At 36.5% G+C, this 27,298-nt stretch overlaps 1 protein-coding gene across 2 annotated transcripts in view; it reads right to left on the minus strand.

Moving 5' to 3' along the window:
* LOC117166988 (UDP-glucuronic acid decarboxylase 1) overlaps window positions 1-27,298 on the minus strand; it is an 82,766-nt gene that overhangs the window by 8,876 nt on the left and 46,592 nt on the right. For both annotated transcript variants that reach the window (XM_033351513.1, XM_033351512.1), the window contains exon 2: window positions 12,218-12,805. In XM_033351513.1, the coding sequence (XP_033207404.1) occupies window positions 12,218-12,805 (588 nt within the window). The remainder of the gene's footprint in view (window positions 1-12,217; window positions 12,806-27,298) is intronic.

Below are 27,298 nucleotides of genomic sequence, written 5' to 3' on the forward strand. Positions count from 1 at the left end.
GCTTCTTCTCGTCAGCCATCGGCGAAGACTGCTGTTTTTTTTCTAGTTTTTACGAACGATTCTAGTTTTCGTAAGCGGGCTTGATCCGTGCTAGACTTCGTAAATCTTTTTGAACGGTGCTAGTCTTCTTACGGACTATTATTATTATTCTTCAGCTTGCGATAGCGTTCAAAACTATTTTTGAGAGATAATACATATGTAGAATAAACATTTATAGAAGAGAATACTTCAGTATTAATATTCCCTGTGATGGTATGTAAATTTTTGTAATTTTAAGAAAAGTGGCATTGTAATGGTCGGATTGGGAAGGGGGTTAGCAATAATATTACGATCAGTTACGGGGCGGGGCGTAAATGAGCGAAACCCCATCACGTGACTGATGTATGAACTCATTCTACAAAAATTTAGACGCGCTGTTAATAGAATATGCTAAAGATTAGTGTTTTCAGAGGAAATTAGACACAAAATTAAATATTTTAATAAAAAACGGACACAGGACAATTACTCGTACTTGACTGAGATTAGAAAATTATTTACAAAACTATCCCAGAAAAAAAAGAAATAAGACTTACGTAGAACTTATGGAAATCTGAAAATTAAATATAAAATGTACATTAAACTAAATGATTTCGAAAATTTTAAACAATTAGAATATTTAGGTAAGGAATGGTAAACTGAGTAGGCCAAAAGAAAAATTCGCGGGCAAGTTTGACAAATTACAGAACCTGACATTTAGGATAAAAAAGAAGAAAGTGCAATAACGGTAACTGGGATAAAAATAATGCCGAAAATAATAACCAAGTTTCCGATCTAGATATTATTATAATTACCAGCCTAGATTCCAAAACAATAGGTCAAGATATAAACGCGAATAAAAAACAAAAATCGGGTAATACTTATAACAAGGGCCACCTGTTATCCTATGGAATCATATACACAATCCCAATAAAGAATCGAAAAATATAAACTAAATCTGACATAAAATCAAAGAGAATAAGAAAATTAAAAAGGCAAGTATTAGGGCTAAACCACTGATTAAAAAAGAAGAAACTAGAAATATACATAGGAAACCGAAAGTCGGAGGTAGTGTTGACCTCAAAAGTACTAAAAAAATAAACAAAAGTAGTCCAAGGTTTATTTTAATAGAGATAAGCTACTCATTAAAAATGAAGAAACTAGGAATAAACATGGGAAATCGAAATTCGGAGGCACTGTTAATCTTAAAAGTACTACACAACTAAACAAATGTACTCCAAGGTTACAAGATAGCGACATTTCATTAGTACTTATCAATCCTAACTAAATCCCAAAAACACAAAACGCCGAAATTCCGGCAATAAATCCTACGAAGGATATCCTAAGCTCAATATGCATACCCACAAACAACAAATTCAAACCTCTAGAGAACATCCGCAGCCACGACACTAGCGAAGATTTAAACGCAGAATATTAACTTAACTTAGGCAAATCTAGAATTAGGATGAAAAATAAGCAAAACATTTAAGAAAGGTTTTTTTATAAAATAAATACGTAAAAACAAACAATGATCAAGATTGTAAATAATCTTCAGAAAAATAAAAAAAAGTTGAAAAAGGAATCTCAAAAAGCAAATGAGATATCAGAAAATGATAATAGAAATCAGTGGATAAAGTTAAAAAATGAACCAATCTAATTAGATAATATTTCGGATAGTGTATGAAAAATCGACAAACAAATTATGTCGTCCGTCAGAATTTTGCGAAATTATTGTCAAACTTAACGAAAGCCAAAAATCACAGTTAGAAAAACTTTATGAAGCTAAAATTAAAGTATATCAGGGAAATGAACATAGGAGGACTCACTCAAAACATAAAATTGACGTCCAGGCCCACAATCCCTTTAAGCAGCGATATTATCACTTGAGCCCAAAAATTAAAGAAATGATTTATCTGACAGTAGATAAATTATTAGAAGAAAAAAGCATGTATCAACTTAAAAAAATGCTATTTGGAGTAACCAATGCTTCCACCACTTTCCAGCGGCTTATGGATAATATGATTACTCCAGAGTTAAGGCCGCACTTTTCTTGTTCTTTATATGACATTTTATTAGTAACATAAAATTTTCACAACCATTTAAAATATTTGGATATTGTATTAGACAAAATAAATGAGAGAAATTTAACGATGGGTCTAAACAAATGCGAGTTCGACTGTTCAGAAATGAAATACTTATGTTTTAAAGTAAATGACAAAGGACTCCACATAGACGATGACAAAATACTAAACCATTACACATTCCCACACGTTGCCGAAATAATAGAACCGATGAACAGATTACTGAAAAAGGTAGAAGATGGGGTTGGGATTTAGAACAAAATGAGGCTTTCGAACAAATTAAAGACCTATTAACATCAGAACCAATTTTGACATGTTCAGATTTTACTCAAACCTTCCAATTTGAAACTTGCATAAGCAAAACAGGACTAGGAGAAGTACCTACACAAACGATTGACGCCATAAATTACGTGATTGCATACGCGAATAGAAGCTTCAACGGGGCCGAATCTCAGTACTCAGCATCAGAAAAAAGTGCCTAGTCGAGATTTGGGCCATACGGAATTTTAGGCCGTTTTTAGAAAACGGACCAGTTCGCATTAAAGTGGCTCCATAGCCTAAAATCCCCACTAGCCGATTAGACGCTGCACTTGGGTTCGGTGTGACATTTGCTCCACATTCGAAGCACTGGTTACCCAAACTTGCGTAGCTCAGGTGCTCTGAAACGTGCGTGCTATATTTTCCTAAGTTGCGCAAGCGCGAAACAGAACCGAATACGCCGCATATGCAGAACGGATTGTCTATATTCTTGGTCAAACAGTTCGACAACTTCGGAGTAATGTTCCTCCTGAATCAGTGGAGCCGTTTTACTAATCAGAACTGGCGCTGTTTACAATGTGATTGGTGCGACGATTTGCACGCGTTAGGTAAGCTGCACTGCGAAATTTATTTCCGTATAGCTCGAATTTTGTACCTGGTGCTCTCTCGACATCAGGAGAACCGTTCAAAACATAGCGTAATGGAAGAATCATGGACACATTGACAAGTTCTAATATAAAGCAGAAAAAATTAATAAATTTTAGTTTTTGTAAACCTATTTATAAAATGGATTGAAATAATCCCAATTTAAAAAGATAACGGGATCACAATAGAAACTGAAATTTCACAAACGAATCATTTCGCGTTGGCGAACACCACGAATCCTTCACACGGACAACGTCGACACAATTTACCCTAGCCTTTCTAATTTTAGGCCACGAATTAGAACCATTCCAATCCCTCATGAAAAATGTACATAACGATAGCCAAATAGAATTTAAAAGTGTGGATAAATAGACGGATACAGTGAGAAGGCTACAGAAGAAAAATTTAGATAAAGCAATTATTATTTCAGAAATTTGTATTTATCTCGCTTTATTATGCTAAGAATAGGATTTTTTTCATATTATTTTTTATGGATAAAGAAAAATATTCTACAAGTCTTTTCGATTTTTTACGTATCTCGCGTCTTTTGGCCAATATTGGAATTTTCGATTTTCTGCATATTACTTCCGATAAATAAAAACAAAATTACGAGCCCTAATAGAAATGGTTTCAAAGACATTTTGTAGGGATCACAAATTTTGTTTATTCGCCTTTTTCATATCTTGCATAGTTTGACTAAAAATGAAATTTTTGATTCTTCACTATTTTTTTACACATTAAAAATTTTAATTTTCGATTTCAAAGAAAATCTAAAAAGTTTTTCGGCTCATCTTGTAGAGCTTTAAAAAAATGTTTGTCTTCTTTTGTCTTTTTTCATATCGTGCGTTGTTTGGATTAAAAATTTGATTTTCATTTGATTTTTTAAATCTAATAAAAATGGTCCCAAAAATCTTTGCAAATTCTCAAAAAATTTTAGTTTTGATCTAAAATGGCTGATTAACGCACATTTCTTTTCTTTTAGGACCTAGAATAAGTGTACTAAAGCTCGATTTGATCCGTTCATTTTTTCGAGAGTTATCGTGTTTACGGATGGACGGCCGGCCGGATCTGTTAAAAAACTCTGTTATCAAATTTCTGAATCATGAGTGATGAGAATTTAAAAAAATAGATGCTTGAAATGATTCTATTTATATGTACCAATATAACATTATATAGAAACCACCGGTTGAGATCCACAGGGCCCGTTCCAGCTTCGAGATAGAGACCAGTGCGGAACGATAGAAAAAGGTAGTTGAGAGGCCAGGTATTATGTAGTACCTAGAGACCGCCTTAAGTCGGTACTTTATATTTTGTTCAAACTACTTTGAAATCGGAATGAACAGACTCCATCGCCTGTTCACTAAATAATCCTAAACCTTTTTTAGTTTCCTCGCAGAAACTCAATTTTTCTTCAAAACAATGATCGAGATGATCACTAAAACATGCGTGTACGGCGGCTCTGAATTCCTCACATTTTTACGTATTTAATGCACTCTATTCGACTCCTGGTACGTACTAAGTCTACATTATTCAGCAAGTTCTTCCAAGAATTTCCTTTGAAACCAGGAATCCCATGTGTTATTTCTCGTTGAAAGTTTCAATACACTGTCCACCGAGTAACATCATCTTCGAGCTCAGCTAACAAGTTTGCAAATAGAGTATTTACAACTCCCAGCATCAGATGCAGTTCAGGAGGGGATGGATACAATTACTGTATTTTTTTGCTTGTGATTTTACCGATTCTGCTTCGCACCAAATTACATAATTTTGAATTGTATTACCTAACGTTTTGTACATTCCATGATCTTGGAGTTCTCCTTTCTTCAAATAAAACCCCTTCAAAATTATTGAATTGCATTGATGAACACAGCTGCAACACACTCTTGTAATTTTCCTGGGTGTTCTCTGCCAGTGCGAGTAAGAGTAATTTGCTACAACTAGAATCTTTAAAACGCTTTGCGGAAATTTCTTGGTCACACTTTTGACAGCACCCATGCGGTTCTTCCTTTCTTTCACTAAACTGGACAGACAAACACACTTTCAGAAACTCTCTTCCATCATCAATTTCAAACTTCAAGTGATATTCACATAAATTCCATTTTCGTTTTGACGTGTTCGGTCAAGTCCCCTAAGTCACTGCAATAAGCGACTGTTTGGGCTGCTTCGGAGACCTTATCAGCTTCGACATAAACAAAATCAAACTGCCTACAACCAAGATTTTCATCAACGCAGTGGCTTTTGGCTGATAGCTTTTTCTTTAGATGAGGCTCAACCATCTTCGAATTCTTCGTAGCCAAACGAATAGCTGCAGCGATTCCAATAGTTTTCTTCTGACTAAGATGCAAGCTAGTTCGATTTTCAGAACAGTCTTTTGTAGAAAGAAGTAACTATAGCAATTAATTGCCAGACTTTTTTCCCATTGTGACCACAAGAGACTGACCACCACCAGCTGGAATCACTAGTAGTAGCACCTTCTTTCCGTCTTCTTCTCCGTCCATGTTTCTTTTTAGCAACTCCAAAGCCACTTGTTCTTCAACTCTTGGACCAGTTTCTACTACAGAGTTAGTAAGATTTTCCGAGCAAGTGAAAATAAGGAGACCGGAATATTTTAGAGCAGTAAAATTCATAATAATTAAATAGTTTTGTATTTAAAATTAATCAGATAAATAAGATAAATAATATAATATATAATAATAAAAGGAATAAAATAAAATAAATAAGTTATAATGTGATTTTAATTTCAGATACAAATGTGTATCTAGAAAAGTTTAGATAATAGATCAATATTATATCATTTTTGGTAAATTTTTTGTTTAGATTTACTCGAAATTGAGTCTACTTTCATTTATTCATTAGCAAGTTTCAGCAGATATGCATGGAAAAAAATTATTGCCCAAACTCTAAAATTCTTTACGTGAAATAAACAATTATTCACTAAAAAACGACTTTCGCAGGCTATAACTCCAAAACTTTTGGAAGGAGAATATTCATTTATGTTTATATTTTGCAGAGAATTTAATTACTGTTTTATTTGTGGCAAGATTTCCAGCAGTTTGAACCTTTTTTATATGCTAAACTAAACTTTTTTACCAAATATAATTTTATTTTAAACTTATTTTCATAAAAATATGTTGAATAACCTCTTTACAAAATTAAAAAATTAAGTTTTTTCAAAAACTGCTCTAACGATTTTTTTATTTTTGACTCAAAATGATTGTAACACATCACCGAAGTGTAATAAAAAGAAAAATGGATAGTGCAAGCACCTTTGGGTTGAGCCACACCGGTATCGAAAAGAATTGTGTAGTGGGAGAGCTAGGGTCAGAAGTGTGATGCAAAAAAGCAGAGGGCTCATATTATCGCCCTGAAAGATGCCTCTCTGGAAGGTGATGTTGCTCCTTGTCACAAACTTTGATAGTTCCCAAATAGGATGGTACATCTGGTTTTCGAAAGGGACATCAATCACAGTATGCATGCCACTATGTATGGATGAACCTTCAAGATTTCCAGCAGACAGATGATAAGTTTATGAGAGTTTGAGTCGAAAGTTTTCCGGTAGTTAATCCAGTCTATTGAGAGGACGCGCTGATACGCTGTTGCATCTTTACAGACGCACCTGTCAATTAGCAGGTTCTCTCAGCAGCATGCTACAACTTTTTTCGAGCCACGTTGTTCCTACATCGTTATCCTCACAGACTCGAACAAACCTGTTGTTTCAGGACAGCTGTAAAGATCTTAGACAATTCATTGAAATAATTTATTGGCCTGCAATTTTCTTTGTTGGACAAGTTGTTTTTTTCGGAAGTATTATAGTGTATGCTAACACTAGCCAATGCAAGATGTGCGATTCCGACTTTAAATATGGGGTAGAAATGCGGGCCAGATGTTCGTGTGCAGAAATAAACTTCTTTAATCAGAAGTTCTTGATACGGTCTGCTCCTGCAGCGGAAAAGTTTTTGGTACCCCTAGATGATTTTTTTATCTCTTAGGCAGTGATTATTATTTTCCCTGATGTATCCCTCCCTCTTCTGGATTCTTCTCCTTGTGTCAGATAACGCACTATTATGTCAAAAATATGCTGCTTGATTTTCAAAAGCTTTGACTTGTTCAGTGTGTGATTCAAGGTCTTCAGTTCTTGGGCAAACTTTGGAACCCTTCCTGTAAATGGTCTACCATATGTTATATAGTCAGTTACACACTTAACACGGGACGCATTCTCTCTTGCCCATCTAATCTTCTTGTTCAATTGATGCATGCGTTTTTTGATGTATTGATCCATCGTCGATTTTAACCTTCGATTAGAAGGAACCTCTATGTTAATGTTCCTCCTTGTCCTGAAATCATTATCATCTCTCAGAAGATGCTTGCTTTCCGCGGCTGGTCTTATTGTTGCTTCCTCATCCTCGCTTGCCGCTTGTTCAAGCAGCGGTTGGGGAAGCGTTTCGCGTACATATATATTTTTCAAGAGGCCGGCACGTTGATATCGCAATGACTGATGCGAAACGTGCTGAAGCTCTAGGTGTTTCTGGCACCACAGAGAGTGCATACGCGCTATAAAGCGTTTCGCTCGTTTGTCGTCGTGTTTCCATCTAAATTATTTTTAGCGCCTCGAAGACTTGTATGATTGATACTGTTTGCCGACCCATTGTCGAGTGCTTTACGCCTTCGATTGGTTTAAACCGCATCTACAACTTTTTGGTGGTGTGAAGTCATTGTTGTTCCCACGAGAAGCTGGAAAAAGGTTTTGTTATTCCTTGTAGAGCCCCGCATGTAAGGAAAAGGCTGCATACTCTGTGAGGTCACCCGGTTTACCAGAGTTAACGTTTAAGACACCTCACTCGGGGGCCACTTAGCTTTGGGCACGGTTGTTATACCTCCGCTTGGGCGCTCTTCCTTCAGGACTATCCCTGGACAATTCTTCGTGACTGCTTTTTAATTTTTGCAACCATATTTAACAAAAACCCTTGGTAAAGGAATCCTCTATCTGCGACCCCAGGTCTAGTTCAGCGGCTTTGTCATAGGCCCTTCGGTTTGATTCCAAATAAATCGAAATTGAATATACGAGGTGTGTTCAAAAATTAAGGTGATTTTATGGTTTTCTCAAAAAATATTCATTTATTCCTCAATATTTATGTTGTCCCCTTCAAAGTAATCCCCCTCAGATATAATACAATTGTGCCAACGCTTTTTCCAATCATCGAAGCACTTCTGATAGTCATTTTGTGGTATAGCCTTGAGTTCTTTCAGCGATGCAGTTTTTATCTCCTCAATTGTTGAAAATCGATGTCCTTTCATAGGTCTCTTCAGTTTTGGGAAAAGAAAAAAGTCACTGGGGGCCAAATTCGGTGAATATGGAGGCTGAGGCATGACTGTGGTGCTGTTTTTGGTCAGAAAATGTTTCACAAGCAACGATGAATGAGCAGGTGCATTATCGTGATGCAAAAGCCACGAATTGTTTTTCCAAAGTTCCGGACGTTTTTTGCGTCTCGCCTCTCGCAAACGGCGCATGAGCCAACCGATATGCCAACATCTTCAGCAACTTCTCTGATTGAAATTCGGCGATTTTTCAACACCATTTCATCCACTGCTTGAACGTTTTCATCCGTTGTTGACGTGCTGGGACGTCCACGGCGAGGTTCGTCTTCGACATCCTCTCGGCCTTCTTGGAACAGCTTGTACCACTTATACATATTTTTCTTACTCAGAGTAGACTCACCGTATGCAACTTTCAATATTTCAAGAGTTTTTGGGCACTGGATTCCATTTTTCACACAAAATTTAATGCAAACTCTTTGCTCCATTTTTTTCGAAAGAAGAAAATCGCCGAGCACACCAAACCCTTCTAACCTTTTACGCCTCTGCCAGAAAAATAACACGAGCTATATAGTCAAAACTGTGAACATATGATCGTGACGAGTGTACCAACACAACAAAACAAAAAATTTTAAACTTGAATGTACGTAGCCCGCGAAAGTTGAAAAGTCATCTTACTTTTTGAACACACCTCGTATGTGAAGTGCGCCAAAGAAAAAGGACTTACTCTAAAAAAGTCGAAATCAAGGTTTTTACAACTTTCGATAGTTTTTGAGTTTTTTAAAAAATTGAAACTATCGAAAGAATTTCTGGGTGTTATTATTTCTAATATTTGAGTTATTAGGTACCCGAGAAATTTGGTTTTCGCTTGACAGCTAGACATCCCGTGAAACACCTCCCACCACCCACCACTACATCTCCACATCTCATCTATACTCTGTTCGTTATTCTGTATTTCTTCATGTTCGATTCCTTTGGAATCAAACCGAAGGGCCTATGGAAAAGCCACTGAACGTGTGAAATCATTGTAATATCAAATCGTTTAAAGTAAAATTATGTAATAATTTAAATCTTTATAAAGAAAATATGAATGTTCAAGTATATAATAATTCTCTCAGACGTAAGATTTAAATAAGAGAGTTATTATACACTTAACCATTTGTATTTCCTTTTTAAAGATTTAAATTTTATATTACGTAATTTAACTTTAAACGCTTTAATTTCACAATCCGCTTTTTTATCTCCTACAGAAATATAAGTTGATCTATTAAATAAAAAGATAAATTTCTAATAGTATAATCGAGATATACTGACACGTAGTATTTGCGCGATTTTCGTAAAGTTTTCCTTAATACATCAGTGTAGGATCCTATCATAGGTGCAAAACTATAAGCCACCATATTACATACATGCTTTTCGAGAAATTAAGAGTGTAGGTTGGTAAACTTTGGTGCAGAAAATTTTTAACGAAATGTTATTTCATTAAAAAAATGTAACTAACGGATTCGGAAGGAAATTTGAGAAGCTTGACGATGGGCTTCGCCATTTCTTAAAAATACGTGTCCTTTTTATTGTTTTTAAAACTTTCAAATTTAAACGTTTTGTCGACTTGCCTAGCCTTCGGTGGTTCAGCGAGTTAATTCTTGTTGTGTTTTAATATTTTATTCCCACCCCGACAATCCTATTAACAATGAAGCAGTAAACTTATGCACTATCGCGCGATTTGAAGGACTTTGAAATCATACACGTGTGTAAGGGAAAGAGCCATCTTGGCATAAAAAACCTTGATTTATTAAAGTGAAATACAAAGAAGTACAATGAGGAATTGATGGTTAATGATTACGATTGACAATGTTCGCGGCGAACCGGGGATGGTGTCGCATCCGCAGGCGATCAAGTTCGAGTGATTTATGCTCTTAGTTAGATCAAGACGATGATTTCATCCGGATTCCTTCCATAGGAATCAGTGGGGGTGTACTCTAGTCATGCCGAGTAGGCGATAAGTCGCAGCGGAGCTCCATGCAGACCGAGTGTTTGATTTCGACATGAATGAGATGATGAAAGAACGAGTACCAGTGTTCTGGACGACTACTCAACGATTACTGAAAAGACTGCGAAAGACGATTCGGTGCGGCGCCAACGTTGGTCCCCAACGCCTGCGCATGCTCGCTCCTACTCTTCGCCCCCTCTTTTCTCTTCTGCCTACCGGCAGGAAGAGCTACACTTCATCGTTTAAAACTAGCATGGAAACTTAAATTCTAAACTGTGTTGCGACGCAACCTTGAATGTATAACAACATATGTTCTCAGATTTCCATAAAATTCCCATTAATAAAAAGCTTAAGATTTCTAGTTTATGAACCCAAGTGAACATTATGCACATTTAAGAGGATTCTGAACTATTAGCTGAAATAATTATTTAATGAAAAAAACGGCTTATGGTTTTGAACCTAAAATAGAGTCCTACAGTACTATAATTAACGGCAGTATAAAGAAAATCGAATAATGTTTTGATTTCAGCACTCCGCTCGTATAAAATGGAATACCCCTTGACGATGCCTCCATTCCATACCACTTCACCTCTTGTTTGGTCGCTGTTACATAGAACACATGGGACGTGAAGGCGTCGATATATAAATAATTTTACCTTAAATGATGAATCATCACAATCGACTTTTTATATGACAAAACTCAACACAACTGCTTCAAGAATCATACAACTGCAGTTAACACAGTGTAGCTACCATGGAGAATAAGACATACATTGCCTTTGGAAATTGTCGGTACTCATTCAAAAATGAAGCGACAAACTTTCTTAAAAGCCGTTGAAAAGCTTATTAAATGAAGCGTCAATTGAGCGTTAACAGAAATATTTTCGACATTTTAGAGATAATATACTAGGTGCGAAGTTGAAAAAAATCAACAATTTCTCAAATTTTGTGCCTTGACTTCAGCTTATAGCATGACCTAGGGAAGTTGTAGCAAAAATCTTAAATTCATACAACTTAGTCAAATGTCAAGTTTCAGTCGGCAATTACGTCCTACGACCGCGAGAGCAGTGGTTGTCAGGAATTTCTCAGATTTTGTTTCTTAACCTCTACTAGTGCTGTGAATTAGGATACTTAAACAAAAAAACTAAAAGTAACAGAGCGTAATCTGTGGAATCTCATTTTCAATTGAAGACAATAAAACTTAAAAAATATTCAGGGGTTCCCATGACATGACGATAAATGTTCAAGCGTATCTGCCTCATGTCTCAGTCGGCTAGTACCTGTAACATTTTTAGGTCGTATTTCGAGAACCCGTCAAGAGTTTAAAAGTTTTATGGGCCTAAATTCAAGATAAGTCTTCAAGCACTAACTGGTATCCATTTGATATTTTTGCTGCTACTTTCCTAGGGCATGCCACAAATTAAAGTCGAGGTACAAAATTCGAGAAATTCTTTATTTTTTGTTTAACTTCTCACGCAGTACATTCTCTCCAAAATTTCAAAAATACCTAGGTTAGAGCTCACTTAACACGTGATTTGACAAGCTTTCTAAAGTTTTTTTTTTAAAACTTGCTCGCTCCATTTTTGAGCGAGAAATCACTTTTAAAGTCAGCAGCATTTTTTAAAAGTACTTTCCTTAATCTTACCGACAATATTATAAGGAAGCAGAATTTGTGCAAATAAACATAAGCATTTTATCACAGATATTTTCTTTTAACCGGAAAAGGCTCAACGTCCGTAAATTTCTGCCACAGCTAAATCCCTCGAGTTTTTAGGAAACTACACACATTTTTTCGATTATGAGATGAAATTTAAGCGAATTTAACGATTTTGGCAATTTTTTGTACACTATTTCATCAGCCTCAAGGGGAGGATACTGCCAATTTTTAATTACGTGTTTTATTATGGATACCTACCAAGCATGTTGATAGTTCCTAATGTATTCGTCTTGATAGTCTTTACAGGATTCATCATATAATGTGGAGGACTAGCTGGACTAGCAAGATGATAAATTTCATCGACCTCTAAATATAAAGGTCTAATAATATCGTGATGAACTAGTTCAAAATTCTCGTGGCCTACCCAATGTTCGACATTCCTTTTTCTGCCCGTAAAAAAGTTGTCCACAACAATGACTTCGTGTCCGGCAATCATTAACCGATCTACTAAATGAGAACCTACGAATCCAGCACCTCCTGTTACTAAAATTCTTTTACGGTTCTTGTAATTTAAAAATGTAATGACAGGAAAACTTTTGAGGACTTGATTTTCGATCTTTGTTTCAATATGCATCAGCTTGCCCTCCAGGTTGCGAATTCTTTCGTTGGCCTCTTGTAGATCTCTGATATCTATACGTGGAAGATCGATTGTAGATCCTGTTGCTGCTTCTGGCCTGGATTTAATGTTAGTTTGGGCATCACCGCTCTGTTTGAAATGTTGAAGTGGATTGCTAAAGAAAAACCTTTCGTCCTCGGTGTTGACTATGGATTTGTATAAGCCCAGAACTGCAAACAATTTATTGGTAGTTAAACTGCGATTAGTCCTCCATAAATTCAAATTTTTTAAATATATTGTTTCATACAGTGTACGAAACTTTAGAACCAGTGTTGGGTAGTTACTAGTTACAAATAACCAAGCTATTGTAAAAGTTACATTAAACGTAAATTTTATGTAGTAATAGCGAGGAGTAGTGTGTATTATGTTTACCTTGGATGTTGCGGTGATGACCAGATTTTTGTGAATCTTTATAATTGATATTAGTTTCATTTTCTCTACTAAAAGTAAAAGAAACTGAATATTTTAAAAATTCCTCACATCGAATAGTTTGAAAAAATGCGAAACTCTTTTTGGTTTTTGTATAAAAAAATCCTGAGGGAACGTGGCTGTCGAAAAGGGCTATACCCATATACAGCCTTATGGAAAATTTATTTTAATAAGACTGTTTTCTGAAGTTTTAAAGAATGATACTTACTTCGCATACTCTCTAGTATATTTTTTATGGGAGAGTAAACACGTGTCACGTGCAGACGATGCATGGCGATATTGTATGCGTAGTTTGTGGGATAGCCCGCTATGAACTCTAGCTACGCTTTAGGTTAGCCTCCTGAAATCTGTAAGTGCTCCACGAAGGAATAGTAAGTACCCAGATAACAAACGTGACTGGCACATTACCGGACCGATGGGTGGCAGAGGGCGTGCCAGTGATAAAGCGTCATTTGTCGGGATGAATGAGCGGCAGGCCGAAGTGCGGGCACGATGTGTTGCCCTCTGCAATCGCGCGTGCAAACGCTCTTGAAGACCGCTACGCGCACGATGGCCGAGGACCGATGTGCTTGCCACAGCCGGAATGAATTGTCCTGGAAACTGAAAGCCCTCTACTGATGGCAGATTCAACTATAATTTCCCACAATTCCCTACGCGTCCTCCTAAATCCCAAGATGGCCGTTTTGACAAAATCAACAGCCGGTCAGAAATACTTTTTGGTTGATAAGGTAAACAATCGTTCCGTTCCTGTGAAAGAGTATCGAGAAAGATCATCGACAACACCTGAAAGGCTCAAAAGCGTGTCTCGATTTTTCGTTTGAATGCCTTGAGGATTTGCGTTTGTGAGTTTGACTTTCCAGAGTCTCGAAGAAACTGAAAATTTTTCTGAACCTCCAAAATGAGTTCTGACAACGCCATGGCACTTTTTGCTTGCTCCAGGTGATTTTCGAGACATCCTTATGAGGAATTATTGCCGGGACAGCAAGTTTGCAAGGTAAGATTTTTCGATATGCCTCTTCATTTTCGGTTACTCGAATTTATTTTTTCTCGATTTGATGCGCCTGACACAATTATTTCTAAAATCAGACTTTTTCGCAAATTCAGGATCAGACAAGTTTTGCAAACTTTTATCCTTAATTTGTAGGTTGTATCACGCGATTTTTGTGTGACGTGTAGAATTTATTTATTATAATTTTGCAATTTTAGGTGCTGAGTGTTGCCTCGACTTAGTTTTGCCAACTTGACAAGTTTGGTTTCCAAACTTTGAAGTTTTTTTAAAATTATTGGAGTTTTCGCGATTTAAATAAAAAGTAATTCTTGACTGAATTTTAAATTGAAGTCGTTGGAGATATTTTTGAGAGGGAATTTATTCGCCTAACACCTTTACGAAGTAATCCCTAGTACACTTCATTACATAATAATACGCATTATTACGGGTAATTGCACATTATTACACAGTTATTACGTGGATATTACGGCGCTATTGAAATGTATCGTGTAATAGAATTCACAAAAACAGCGTGATAGGTCAATATCAGGGGAAAAAACTGTTCAAATTTTATTACTTATAGTTATAATTGAACAACAGTTTCAATTTTAGAATCACTGGAAATAAAATTTAGGCCGTGTGTAAAAGTCCGGACAGTGTCCGGGCGATGATTTTAAACCGCAAATTAATTTTAAAAAGTTATCATAATAAGTTATTGTAAACTTTCGAACTCTTTTTTACATTATTAACCCCCTTCCCCACGTTATTGTCAGATTTATGTGTTTTGAAACCTTACGGACCCGAAAAAAAGGATTTTACGAATGCCTATGCATGTGTGTATGTATGTTTGTATGTATGACTGACTGTGAGCACGATAACTTTTGAAAGAATTAATCTATTAGATTTACTTTGGTACAATCTTTTAGTTCCGGAAACTTAAGGTGAAGTTCGTTAGGCAGCTATTTTGGATAGAAATTTAAAAATATAGAGCTTTTTCAAAATTGTTAAGACCATTTTTTCAAGATTTAAAAATTTGTTATACGGCTATTCGTAGTACTATGAAAGTCGAAAAATGTATCCTTACGACTTTTTGTGGACGAAAAGAAAATGATCAGAGTTATAGCGTTTCTCATAAAATGCTTAGTTTTTGTTTTCATTGTGAAAAATAACATGAAAAATAAATTTATTACTTTTCTGATAAAACAACGCTAGAATAAATGTTTTTAATATTGATTTAAAAATTTTTTTTAAAATGCTCTCTAGTTCCGCTGGGATACGAGCCCAAGTCTTTAAGATTGCCGGTCTGATGCTCTAGTCCACTAAGCTACGGAGAGAGGAGATTATTTTCTTCACAACCCCTACAAGTTTAATTCCAATGTCATTCCTTGTACATGTAAAATTAAATTTCTAAACATTAAAGTTTACATTTATAGTTTTAATGTTAAGGTTATTCACCAGTCAATTACGTTAATAATTTTGATGTTAATTGTTTTGTCTACTGGTCTAGAGTCGATATTTTTTTAAATATTGATTTAAAATTTTTTTTAAAAATGCTCTCATGCTCTGCTGGGATTCTGAATTTTTCGGGAATCTGAAAGACCTGAGCTCGTATCCCAGTGAAACAACAGATCGTTCTTTTTTCACAACTTACAAATTCAATATTCAAAAATATTGATTCTAGACTAGTAGACGAAAAAACGAACATCAAAATTACTAACGTAATTAACTGATCAAAAACCGTAACATAAAAAATAATTATTAAACAAGTGTTATTTTCTTCCATAACAATAATCGACCTTCTGCTAAAAATGATGCGGTTTAAAAACTGTATTTCCACCGCAAACCAATTTGGTATGTATCGTTTTACGAAGTTAGTTTTATTCGAGTTTACTACATTATTGCTACTTTTAAGATCTTTATATTTCAGATGGAATTGTTCAAATTATTTTACAATTAACAGTTTGTATAAATTCAAAGGTAAAATGAACATCTTTTTGAGCAAATTTTATACAATTTTGCCGTGTTACTAGACAACTTAGAAATTTCTTCGATTAAAAAATGTTTTCTGATAAGATCTGAGTTATATATAACTGATTTTTTTATTTCTCTGTCCGTAGAGCGCAATTTTTAAGTATTTCGTGTAGGTTTAAGATCCTGTATTTTAATCCAACTGTACATATTAATTTCAAGGTAAAATTAATATCGAAATTATTAAATGACTTTCAAATGAAAAGTCCAAACAAATTTTTTTTACAAACATTTTTTTCGCCTCTTCTTTCTGATGCCAAATCACTACTTTATTTACGAGGCTCAAGAGATCCGATCAATTTGACCATTTTACTCCCCTCTAATAAGGAAGACGAAAATGGTAAAAATCGGAAAAACGATAAGAACACATTCCAAGACTTGTTTAAAGTTAACAGAGTGGTGAATTGAGTGGGAAACCGGGAATTGACCGGAAACTTAATTTAAAAACCGCGAGTTTACTTCTGATCGCAGTAAAATTCAAGTCTTCATTCTTTAAAAAATGATTTATTTACATTTATTTGAATGAAAATAAAAAATAAAAATGTTTCGTAAGGTTCCAAAATCCAAAGTTTTTATTGATTTACTAACAGAAATTTACACGGCGCTGTCCGGAATTTTAAGAGATTTCATAGAATTTAAAGGAATTTTAAAAAGGCTTTAAGGGATTCCAAAAGATTTAGAGTGATTCTATCAAATTTTAAAGGATTTCAAGAAATCTTAAAAAATTGAAAAAACTATAAAAGGATTTCAAGAGATTTATAGTGATTTTAAAGAATCTCACGGGATAAAAAGCATTAAAACAGGATTTTTTTAATTCCAGAGATCTAAGACATTTTGATTGCTTTTAGGGATTGTTAATGGAGTTAAAAAGAATAACCAAAAGGTTTTTTTCAAACATTTCACAAGATTTCAAAACATTTTAACTGATTTTAACAATTTTGAAGGAATTTGAAAAGATTTCAAGTTATTTCAAGAGATTTTAATTAACGTATAACAAATTATAAATTAAATTGATTTATTTCAGTGTTACAACATACCCTACGAGAAGAAGCAATCTAATTATGGATGGCTAGTTCTCATGGTCTTCGCGTTATTTCGTTTATATGCCGTGGCCGCGATCTTCCCTCCGTCCCCCTTAGCCACTAGCTACATATACAATCATCGGCGTTACTTCTCGTCGGAACGAGAAAGCGAGACAGCGATAATTATAATATCGCGTGCCACTTCTCTTACATTCATGCTCCCCTGACACCATCGAGTCGTTGACTGACTTCAGAATGTTTAATAAAATTATAATTATTAACAAAAACCAAAAGTCTATTAACAGAAAAGCCTTAATAATTTTCGAAGCATCTATCTATAAATGTTGAGAAAGATCAAACAAGATTAAGATTCCGGTGATCGATAGCAATCCATATCAGTACAGTGCCCTGTATTGATTGTTGACTTTCGAAATCATTAAGCAATATTGGTGTAGGAATTATTTCTTGGCAATTGTTAATCAACAATCTTAATAAATAGTTTTCTAAATTCTAAAAACTTATACTCTATTTAAAATTAAAATCTGAAATAATACATAACATTTGGCGAAGGGGTTTGACTGTTGCTGTCGATCATGGGAATAATAATTTTAATACGCTAAATTAAAAGTTTAACCTCATGTTGAAATTAGTGCAGGTGCCCTGAAAGAATGCTTCGTCGATGCCTTATCAGCATTAGCATTAAAATGTGAAATGTTCCTGCGCTCCGTCCGCTTTTCCTTGCACACGCACGTCGTGATAGTTGCCCAGAAGGTGCCGGGCCGAGAACAGGTACAATAAGAGGGTTTTGGGACGTTAACTGGATAAACGTAAAAATCACGTAAACCAGCTTAGCGCACCCAGTCCATTTCGGGAGTGAATATAAAGTATTCAAAGGATTAGAAAGTCGAGTGACTTGTGCGTGGATCATCCCGATTAATAAGTGCACATCGGTATAGCCGGAATCATCCGACGTATTAGGCATGTGTAAAATTGTGTGAAATTCGTGGAAATCCGCGCGGCAACGGTCGCGACGTGCCGGGTGTGAGTGTATGTGAAGACGGTGTTGACTATTATTTCTGATTATACATTAGAAATAATAGCCAAATCAGAGAGGACTGCACCCAAACAACAAAAGGTCAGAAGTGTAAAACTTCATTTAAGGTACATTTCGATTACTCTCTCCCGCTCTCTCTCTCTCTCTCTCTCTCTGCTGCGCCTCGACATTTGTTGCGAATTGAGTTCAAAATGATAAATGTTTACATAACGAAATTACTGAAGTTAAGAACGTCGACAACGAAGGTCCGGCGGTGGGTTTAGGGCCATTTAACAGACCTATCATATCCGGTGTATTCAAAGGCAGCGAGAAACCATCAAATTGATTTGATTTTTTTGAACAGTTTGCGCAAGAAATTATGCAAATCCGCGATGAATCAGGAATTTTCCTACGAAACTTACGGATTCCTTTGAATGTGTGTTGCTTTATTGAAGATGCTCCCGCAAGAGCATTCGCCTTGAACCATTACGGTCGCACAGCGGCAAACGCATGTGCAAAATGAAAGGTTGAAGATCATCGTTCGACTGTGGTAGAATTAATAGAGCAATGGTGTTTTGAGGCATTAGGCACCCTCCAAGAACAGATGAAGAGTAACGAAATCTTTTTGATGAAGATCCCAATAAAGGAAGAAGCCCATTGTGTCCATTATTGGGATTGGTCAGAAAAGTTCCGTTTGAACCAATGCATTTAATCTGGATAGGTAATGCTAAAAAAGTAATATCGGCAAATGTACAAGGAAAGTTCGAGTTTCAAAGACTACATGGTAGAAAACTCGATCTTCTGGATGCCAGAATTACACTGCTCAAAATGTACTGTCCTTCGGAGTTTAATTGCCGTCCAAATGAAATTACAATGTGTCATGCCTTTTCTATTATCTGAAGAAACTACGCCAGAGTTGTATGATTTTTGTCAACTGGCTTTAGAAACAATAAGGAACTATAACCAACTAATAAGGGAACCACAATTTTTTCTTCAGCAATATTATAAAAGAACGCGCGAACTGAACGACTTTACGTTTGCCCCACCAGATAATAATGTTGTCATTCAACCCTCTCAATTACATGCTGAGGGACCTCTTCCTGAATATATTCTTTCCAACCTTTGCTGTCAGTTTCACAAAGTAAAAGTTGGTAAATTTACATTAGCAACTTGTTTACGTGATAGTTGCTCCGGACTTCAAGACTCAAGGATTTGCATCATAAAGAACATCATTCAAGTACAAAAAGATATTCTTCTCATTGTTCAAGCATTTCAAACAAATGTTCAAATATGTAACGTTAGACCTTCATCATATATTGTAGGAGTGTACAAATGTGAAAATTTGTCAGATAAACTCCAAGCTGTTCATTTCAATGAGGTGAGAATCAAAAGTTACAAGATGCCAGAATGGAGTGGAGTAGAAGGAAAAGAAGAATGCGCACTTGAAAATCAATGCACACACATACACACACACAAAGGGCGTCTAAAAAGTCCCGGTACGGTTGGATATTTCCTCAAGTAAAATATTTTTCAAAAAAGTGAAGGTCTTTCCTGAAGAAAATTTCAACGAGAAATTGTATGGTGACCTTCATTTTGACCTTGAAGTTGACCTTCATGGCTTTTTGAGGGTCAACTTTGTTTTTTTAAAATGGAAACCCCCTTTTTTACATTTGCAATCGCTAGAGCGGAAAATTCTACGTTCAGGTACGTACCCAAGTCATAGGTCGATTGTAACGGTCTAGGTCAGTTAGAGTTTATTTGAAATTAACAAAGTTTTCTAAGAGGTCAGTGTAATTCCTAAAGTAAATTTCAACGATAAACTCATTGGTGAGCTCTGTACTGATCTTGGTTACAGTGTTTTGAATATTGTAAAATCATAAGGTAATTTTTCATTAAAAGTTCCAGGTGTTCTAGTGAGAGTTTTGTTCCTCCCCGAAGAGTTCTAAAGTCCTATACCATTTTTCGATACCAAAGTCAATACCTAAGGCGATATCATAAATCCTATACCGTTTTTCGATACGAATATTACAAATCGAAACTAAATTTACGTATTACGAGTACATACTTACTATCTTTCGCTAAAAGATTAGTATGACGAAAGCTAAACTTCCGGCACGAGAGAGGGTATCTGTATTAATGATGCGTGGTTGGGGAGATCGAGTTCAATCTTATGATCAAGTTCGTTTGCTTTTTAATCGCACTTTTCGTAATGGAGAAGGGTTAAATCCTGTATCAACATCAACAATTGAAAGAACTGTAAGGCGCTTTATGAGTGATGGATCTATCAAGGACCTTCAGAAAACTGGTCGGCCAAAATCTACAGGAACTGAGATGCAAATGGACATAGCCCAAGCATTTGTTGAAAACCCACACCTTAGTTTACGTCGAGCTAGTGATGAGCGTGACGTTGCTCCTAAGACAGTGCGAAATATTTTTAAAAGTATTAATTTCCATCCTTACAAAGTTCGTCTGGTACAAGAGCTCACTGAAGACGATCCTGTTCGTCGGGTTGAATTTTGTGAAACTATGATGGACAGAATTGATAGAAATCCTCTTTTCTTGTACAATACAGTATTTTCAGATGAATATACGTTCACTTTAAAAGGTAAAGTTAACAGGCAAAATTGTAGATATTGGTCCGACACAAACCCTGATTGGATGTTGGAGAGTCACACACAATATCCACAAAAGATTAATGTTTGGGCCGGTATCTTGAATGATACATTGATAGGCCCTTTCTTCATCGATGGCAATCTCAATGCCCGTGCATATGAAGAGCTTCTCAGAAACCAAATTGTACCAAGAATAAGGGAGATTACAGGCGATAATTTTCAAAATATTTGGTTTCAGCAGGATAGAGCAGCGGCTCATTACGGTAGGGAGGTTCGAGCATATTTGGATACTTAGTTCCCTCAAAGGTAGATTGAAAGAAGGGGTGAAATCGAGTCGCCTGCTAGATCTCCTGATCTGACACCTCCCGACTATTTTCTTTGGGCTTATTTAAAGAGCAAAGTATACTCAACGCAACCATAAGGCTTAGACGAATTGCAGAATCGGAATCTGCAACAGGCTACTTTGATTGATAGAGAGATGATTCGTAATGCTGTAACTGATTTTTACAATCGCATAGCTTTTTGTCAAGAAGCTCAAGGGTTTCAGTTCGAACATCTTCACTGAAGCGTGAGAGGCAAGGGGACTCGCGCTAATCAAGCATACCGAAACGTGAGAGGCAAGGGGACTCACGCTAATCAAGCTCCCCAAAGGGAACAGAATTTTGCTACGTCCAAGTCGTTGTTCCTGGGTAATGCTAAACGAAAACGTAAACTGCTTGGAAAAAACCTTGAAAAACCTTGAAGATTATCACCAATATCAATAGAGAGCTCACCAATGAATTTCTCGTTGAAATTTACTTCAGGAATGACCCTCACTTTTTTAAAAAGCATTTTACCTGAGGAAATATCTAACCGTCCCGGGACTTTTTAGACACCCTGTACACACACACACACACACACATGTATTGTGCAAGAAAATTTTACAGGGTGACTGTTTTAATCTAAGAAAAATATTCCCGGTCATTTCGCGGTTTTTTCCCCAGTTCGCAAACATTTTTCCCGGTCAATACAATTTTTTATAAATCGAATTCCATTCGAAACATCTTTCTATTCAAAGTATTAGAAAATAAACAACAAATTAAAGCATTCGCAGTGGAACTCTCGAATTTTAAAATTTTAAAATTGAAGTTTTAATGTTTTAAAACTCAAAAATTTTCTATTCAAATGCTCAATAATTTAGACGTATAAACTGGAAGGCACCAACATTTTTCAATGCAACAGTTTTAAATTGAATGTAGATAAACTGCAAAATTTAAAATTGTTAACATTCATAAATTATCGAATTCAAAAATTTAAACTAAGTTCCAAAAATATAAATCCACGTTAAAATTTTTAGTACTCTAAATTAAAGAATCAGTCACGGAACTGTACAAATTTTTAAAATCATATTAATAGGTTATTTTAGGCTAGAAACATTAAAAATTAAAAAATTTAAATGTTGTCAATTTAAATTTTTGAAATTTTTTCAGAAAGTTTTAAAATTAATTCAATTTGTCCTAAAACTTCTAGAAAATCCTGTGAATTAAAAAAAAATTCTTCATATTTGGTTATAGATATAACAATTGAAAACTTAATATTTTTGGAAAAAATTAGTATAATTTTAAGATATATTTAGAAGTTTTAAAAAGATTAGAAGTTAATTTAGAACTTGAAACGATGTCAAATAATTGAAACGAAGTGTGTGTACCGACAAAATTTGACTATTCGTACTGAAATTTCGGTGCAAATTACCACAAACTACTATAAAACAACATTTAGATTTTTTCATATTTCAAAGAAAATGTAGAAGCTTTTTAAGAATTTTGAAAGGCCCCAAAAAGAATAAAAACATTTTCTTAATATTAATAGGAAAATTGAAAATAATTTTTTATTTTAATACCTGATTTTAACAGAATATTTAAAAATATGTTAAGAGATTTCCAAAAGTGTCAAAAAAGAAAGCGAAATCGCGGTAGAATTTCAGCCACAACCACGTCTCACGCCCGTGAGATAGGTGGTTACAGTCTGTAACGAAATCAATTTGAAAATCAGGCAAAAGTTTCGTGCACCTTAGGAACACGAAGCGAACAAAGGACTACCGCCTTCTGCATTATTCCCGCAAGAGTTTGAGCATATTGTTGACACGCAGTGATGCTTTTTAGGCCGGGCGATTTAAGGAAAGCAAACGTTAGCTCACAAGAAATACTGATCCTTCACATTTCTGTGGAAGATACCGTGCATCCTCCTATCGAGGAGCTGTTCACGAAAGTTTCTCTCTTGTGCTTTCTTAATCTGGGCTTTCAGGAGTAAGTACTCGGGATAGATAAGATTTGATGCATTTTGCTCACCCCTAATACTGAAGTCAAGTCCGAGTGTTTCAGCAGCCTCCTCCGCTGCTTTGTACAGAAACGCTCCTTTGTCCACTTCTTCGTCCTTCCTGACCATTTTAAGAAGAGGGTCTCTTCCATTTGCGACTCTATGCGCTGTACCCAAAATAATCCTGTTATGAAGACATTTATGACTCGATATTCCGCGACCACCTTGACGACGTGAGATATACAGTTGCGGAACAGAAGACTAAGATGCATGCTTTTGTTCATGTGCGTAACCTTTCTTGTCACGATATCAAGGGACCTGAGCTCGTTCTTCGTCCATGAAACCACTCCAAATGAATAGAGTACTACCGGGACCGCAAGCATGTTCGTTGCAGATACTTTGTTCTTCGCCGACAGGTCGGAAGACCAACTCTGCGTCAAATAAATCTTGGCACATTTTTTTAACAAAATTCTATTCCAATTTCCTTAGTATATCGTTCGCCAATCCCTAGAGCTAGATGTAGTTGCTCTTTCGTTGCTCTTTCAATACATGAGTGTCCTTGTACTTTCGATCTGCAGGTTTGCCGCAAAAGTACCCGTCGGAATGGCGAAGTGCTAGAAATAGTGGTAATAATGTAAGGAAAAAGAGGAGTGAGCTCATGGTGTCGCCCTGAAAGACACCTCTCTGAAAGCTGACCTTGTTAGTTATCACGCGATTTTTTCCAGATGAGATAGTAAATCTGGTTTTCCAAAGCGGCATCAATCTCTCTATGCAACTAACGATTTGCGGATAAACCTTTAAGTTTTCCAAATGACATGATAAATCTATCGGAGGTCGAATCGAAAGCTTTCCGATAATCAATCCAGGCCATCGATAGGTCACGCTGGTAAACGCTGCATTTTTGCAGATACACCTATCGATGAGCAGGTTCTCCCGACATTCCGCGACGCCTTTCTTTGAGCCTCGTTGTTCATACATTTCTCGCCACACAGGTTCTATTACCCGAACAATCCTATCATTTGGGATAGCTGTGAATATCTTATACAGTGTGTTCAGACAAGTGATTGGCCTGTAATTCTTTGGGTCAGCTAAGTTGCCTATTTTCGGAAGGAGTATTGTGCGCTCTTCCACCAACCACTCCGGAATCGGCTCTTCCGACTTTAAATATGAGGCGAAAATACGGGCCAAATGCTGATGAGTTAAAGGAAACTTCTTCCACCAGAAGGTTTTGATACAATCAGCTCCCAGAGCGGAATAGTTCTTCATCCCTCTTAATACTTTTTTCACCTCCTCGGTAGTGATGGGTGGGCATTCTCCATCAGGTGTTATGAGGGCATCACACAGCTCCTTGAAGCTATTTATATTTTCTGAGTCTTCGTCCAGTCTATGCTGCACTTCGTAGACTTCTTTCCAAAATACTTCGACCTCCTCTGGTTTGGGCGGGTGTTCGACAGTAACTGGAGGGTCTTGGAAGAGTCGAGATGGGACAGAGAAACTGTTGATTTTCTATGACACACCTCTCCTTCCGCTCTAGACTTCTCTTAGCGTCAGATAGTATCCGCATTTTCTCAATAATATGCTGCCTGATGGTCAGTAGCTGGGACTTGTTAATTGTGTGATAACGGGTCCGGAGTTCGCGCGCGAAGTTTCGAACCTTGGCGGTAAAATTCCTGCCAGAAGTGATACAGTCAATCACATACTGAATGCGGGACGCATACTGTCTTGCCCAGCCTATCCTTATGCCTAGTTGATGCATTCGTCTTTTGGTCTTATGATCAACCGTTGATTTTGTTTTACGGTTCGCATCGGCCAAAGCTCTCGCTGCACGAAGCTCGTCATCCATTTCAGCCAGATCTTTAGGCTTGAGAGAAACCTTGGTGTTGTTGTTCCTCCGGGTCATAAAGCATCGCTCTTTCTTTATCGCATGCCTGCACGCGGTTGGTCTTAGTGTCGCCTCACTTTCTCTGTTGCCGACTTGTTCTAGCTGTGGTAGATTAGGCGTTCCGCTTACATAGCCCCTTTTTTGGAGTAATTCGGCATGGTTTCGCAGACGTTGATGCGAAAAGTGCGATAGCTCCGGGTGTTTCTCACACCAAAGAGCATGTAGCCGTGCCATGTAACCCCGTTTAGGGGCCACACTCGCATCGTAGCACTCTAGCAAGTCGTGATTTAGTCGCTCCGTCCATATAAAGGTCCCGAGATTCCGCCGATCCATCGCATTGGATTCATCTTCATTGTCTTCCCCAGCTCTAGAGTGGCCGAACACTTGTCCGGAGCCCTGCGCGTTCTGTTGTTTTGAACCGCGCTTACTACAACTATATTTAGTGTTGCCATTGTTCTTCCCATGAGAAACTAGGGAAAGGGGTTTGCCCATCATTGTAGAGCCCCGCAAGCAAGGATAAGGCTGCGTACTCTGAGAGGTTGCCCGGTATTCGAGAGTCACCGTTCTAGACACATCAACTAGATGCCACTCAGCTTTCGGCACGGTTTTCACACCTCCGCTTGGTGGTTAATTCCTTCGGGACCACCCCTGGAAAATTGTCCGCGACTGCCTATTTGTTTTTGTAACTATCTTCAACAGAAACCCTTGGTACAGGGACCCTCTATCCGCAACCCGAGGAGGCGTTCTGTGGCTTTGTCATAGGCCCTTCGGTTTGATTCTACAGAAATCAAAACTGAACCGAATAGCGATCAGTCAATGTCGTGGGAGCTAACGTTTGCTTTCCTTATATCGCCCAGATTGAAGTCTGGTACGAAGGGTTTCATTTTGACATGACAAGACGGTGCCATTTCCACCTTAACATACCGTCACCACATTTTGAGCCAAGACATTCCAGATGGTAGCTGCAGGGCGTGCCATGCACACCCCGAGCATTTAGCTCACATACTATCTAGTTGTCCAACTCATGCGGAAACGACCTACATCCAAAGGCACAATGCGGCAATAAGAGTGCTTTATTACCATCTCTGTCACTCTTACAGCATTAACCTTAATATCACTCCTCTAAATGCTCCTAGGGAAATCGAGACAATTGTCGAGAATGGAAAGTGCCGCATATACTGGAATTTTATAATCTCGACCACTGTTTCTGTTGCACACTCGAGGCCTGACATAGTTTTTCTTCACTTCGAGAATTGAACCATGTTCGTTATAAACTGCGAGTCAACAATATGCTAAAACACTTGCGGGAAAAATGCAGAAGGCGGTAGTCCTTGGGTCGCTCCGTGTTCTTAGAGTGCACGAAACTTTTGCCGGATCGTCACAAACACCCATCTCACGGTTGTGAGACGTGGTTGTGCCTGAAATTTTACCGCGATTTCGCTGGGAGCGGGTGCAATTTTTCAGATAAGCAAACGCTCCCGGCGAAATTCTGCGGTTGTCCTCACGAAAAATTTTAAATTATATATACACACACACATATACTCTAATTTTTCCAAAAATATTAAGTGTTCAATTATGATTTAACTTCTAATTTAGGAACTTTTAAATTGACAACATTTAAATTTTCAAATTCTTAATGTTTCTAGCCTAAAATAACTTATTAAGGTGATTTCGAAAATTTGTACAGTTCTGTGATTGATTCTTTAATTTAGATTACTGAAAATTTTAACGTGGATTTATACTTTTGGAACTTAATTTAAATTTTTGAACTCTATAATTTATGAATGTTAACAATTCTAAATTTTGCAGTTTATCTACATTTATTTTAAAACTGTTGAATTAAAAAGTGTTAGTGCCTTCCAGTTTATACGTTTAAATTATTGAGCATTTGAATAGAAAATTTTTGAATTTGAAAACATGAAAACTTTAATTTTAAAACTTAAAGATTCAAGAATTACACTGCGAGTACTTCAATTTTGTTTTTTATTTTTAAATACTTTAGGGCATGTAATACTTACAGTTTCCCCGGCTTTTTTCCACAAAAATGAAAATTTTTTAAAACTGAATTCGTAGATGCTATAAAATATCATAACGGACGTCCCCGGACTCTTTTTTGAGGGATAATAACAAAAAAAATTTATTGTGCTAAATAAAAATTTTATGCATATGTATTATTTTAAGGTTACGTCGTTTTTCATCTCTGCCTTTCCGATATACTGGAAATTATTTATGAAATAAACTTTTTTGATTGCCTGCAAACAGGGTTAGTTCAAGGAGATTAGTTACTATGTTTATTTGCAAGTCCAAAGTTTTCGGCCAAAAATATTGTGTAGTTTGGAAGTAACGCACAGGAGAATTGTAACATACATAACCT

This window comes from Belonocnema kinseyi, chromosome 2 (genome assembly GCF_010883055.1).
Source record: "Belonocnema kinseyi isolate 2016_QV_RU_SX_M_011 chromosome 2, B_treatae_v1, whole genome shotgun sequence".
Classification (NCBI taxonomy): Eukaryota; Metazoa; Arthropoda; class Insecta; order Hymenoptera; family Cynipidae; genus Belonocnema; species Belonocnema kinseyi.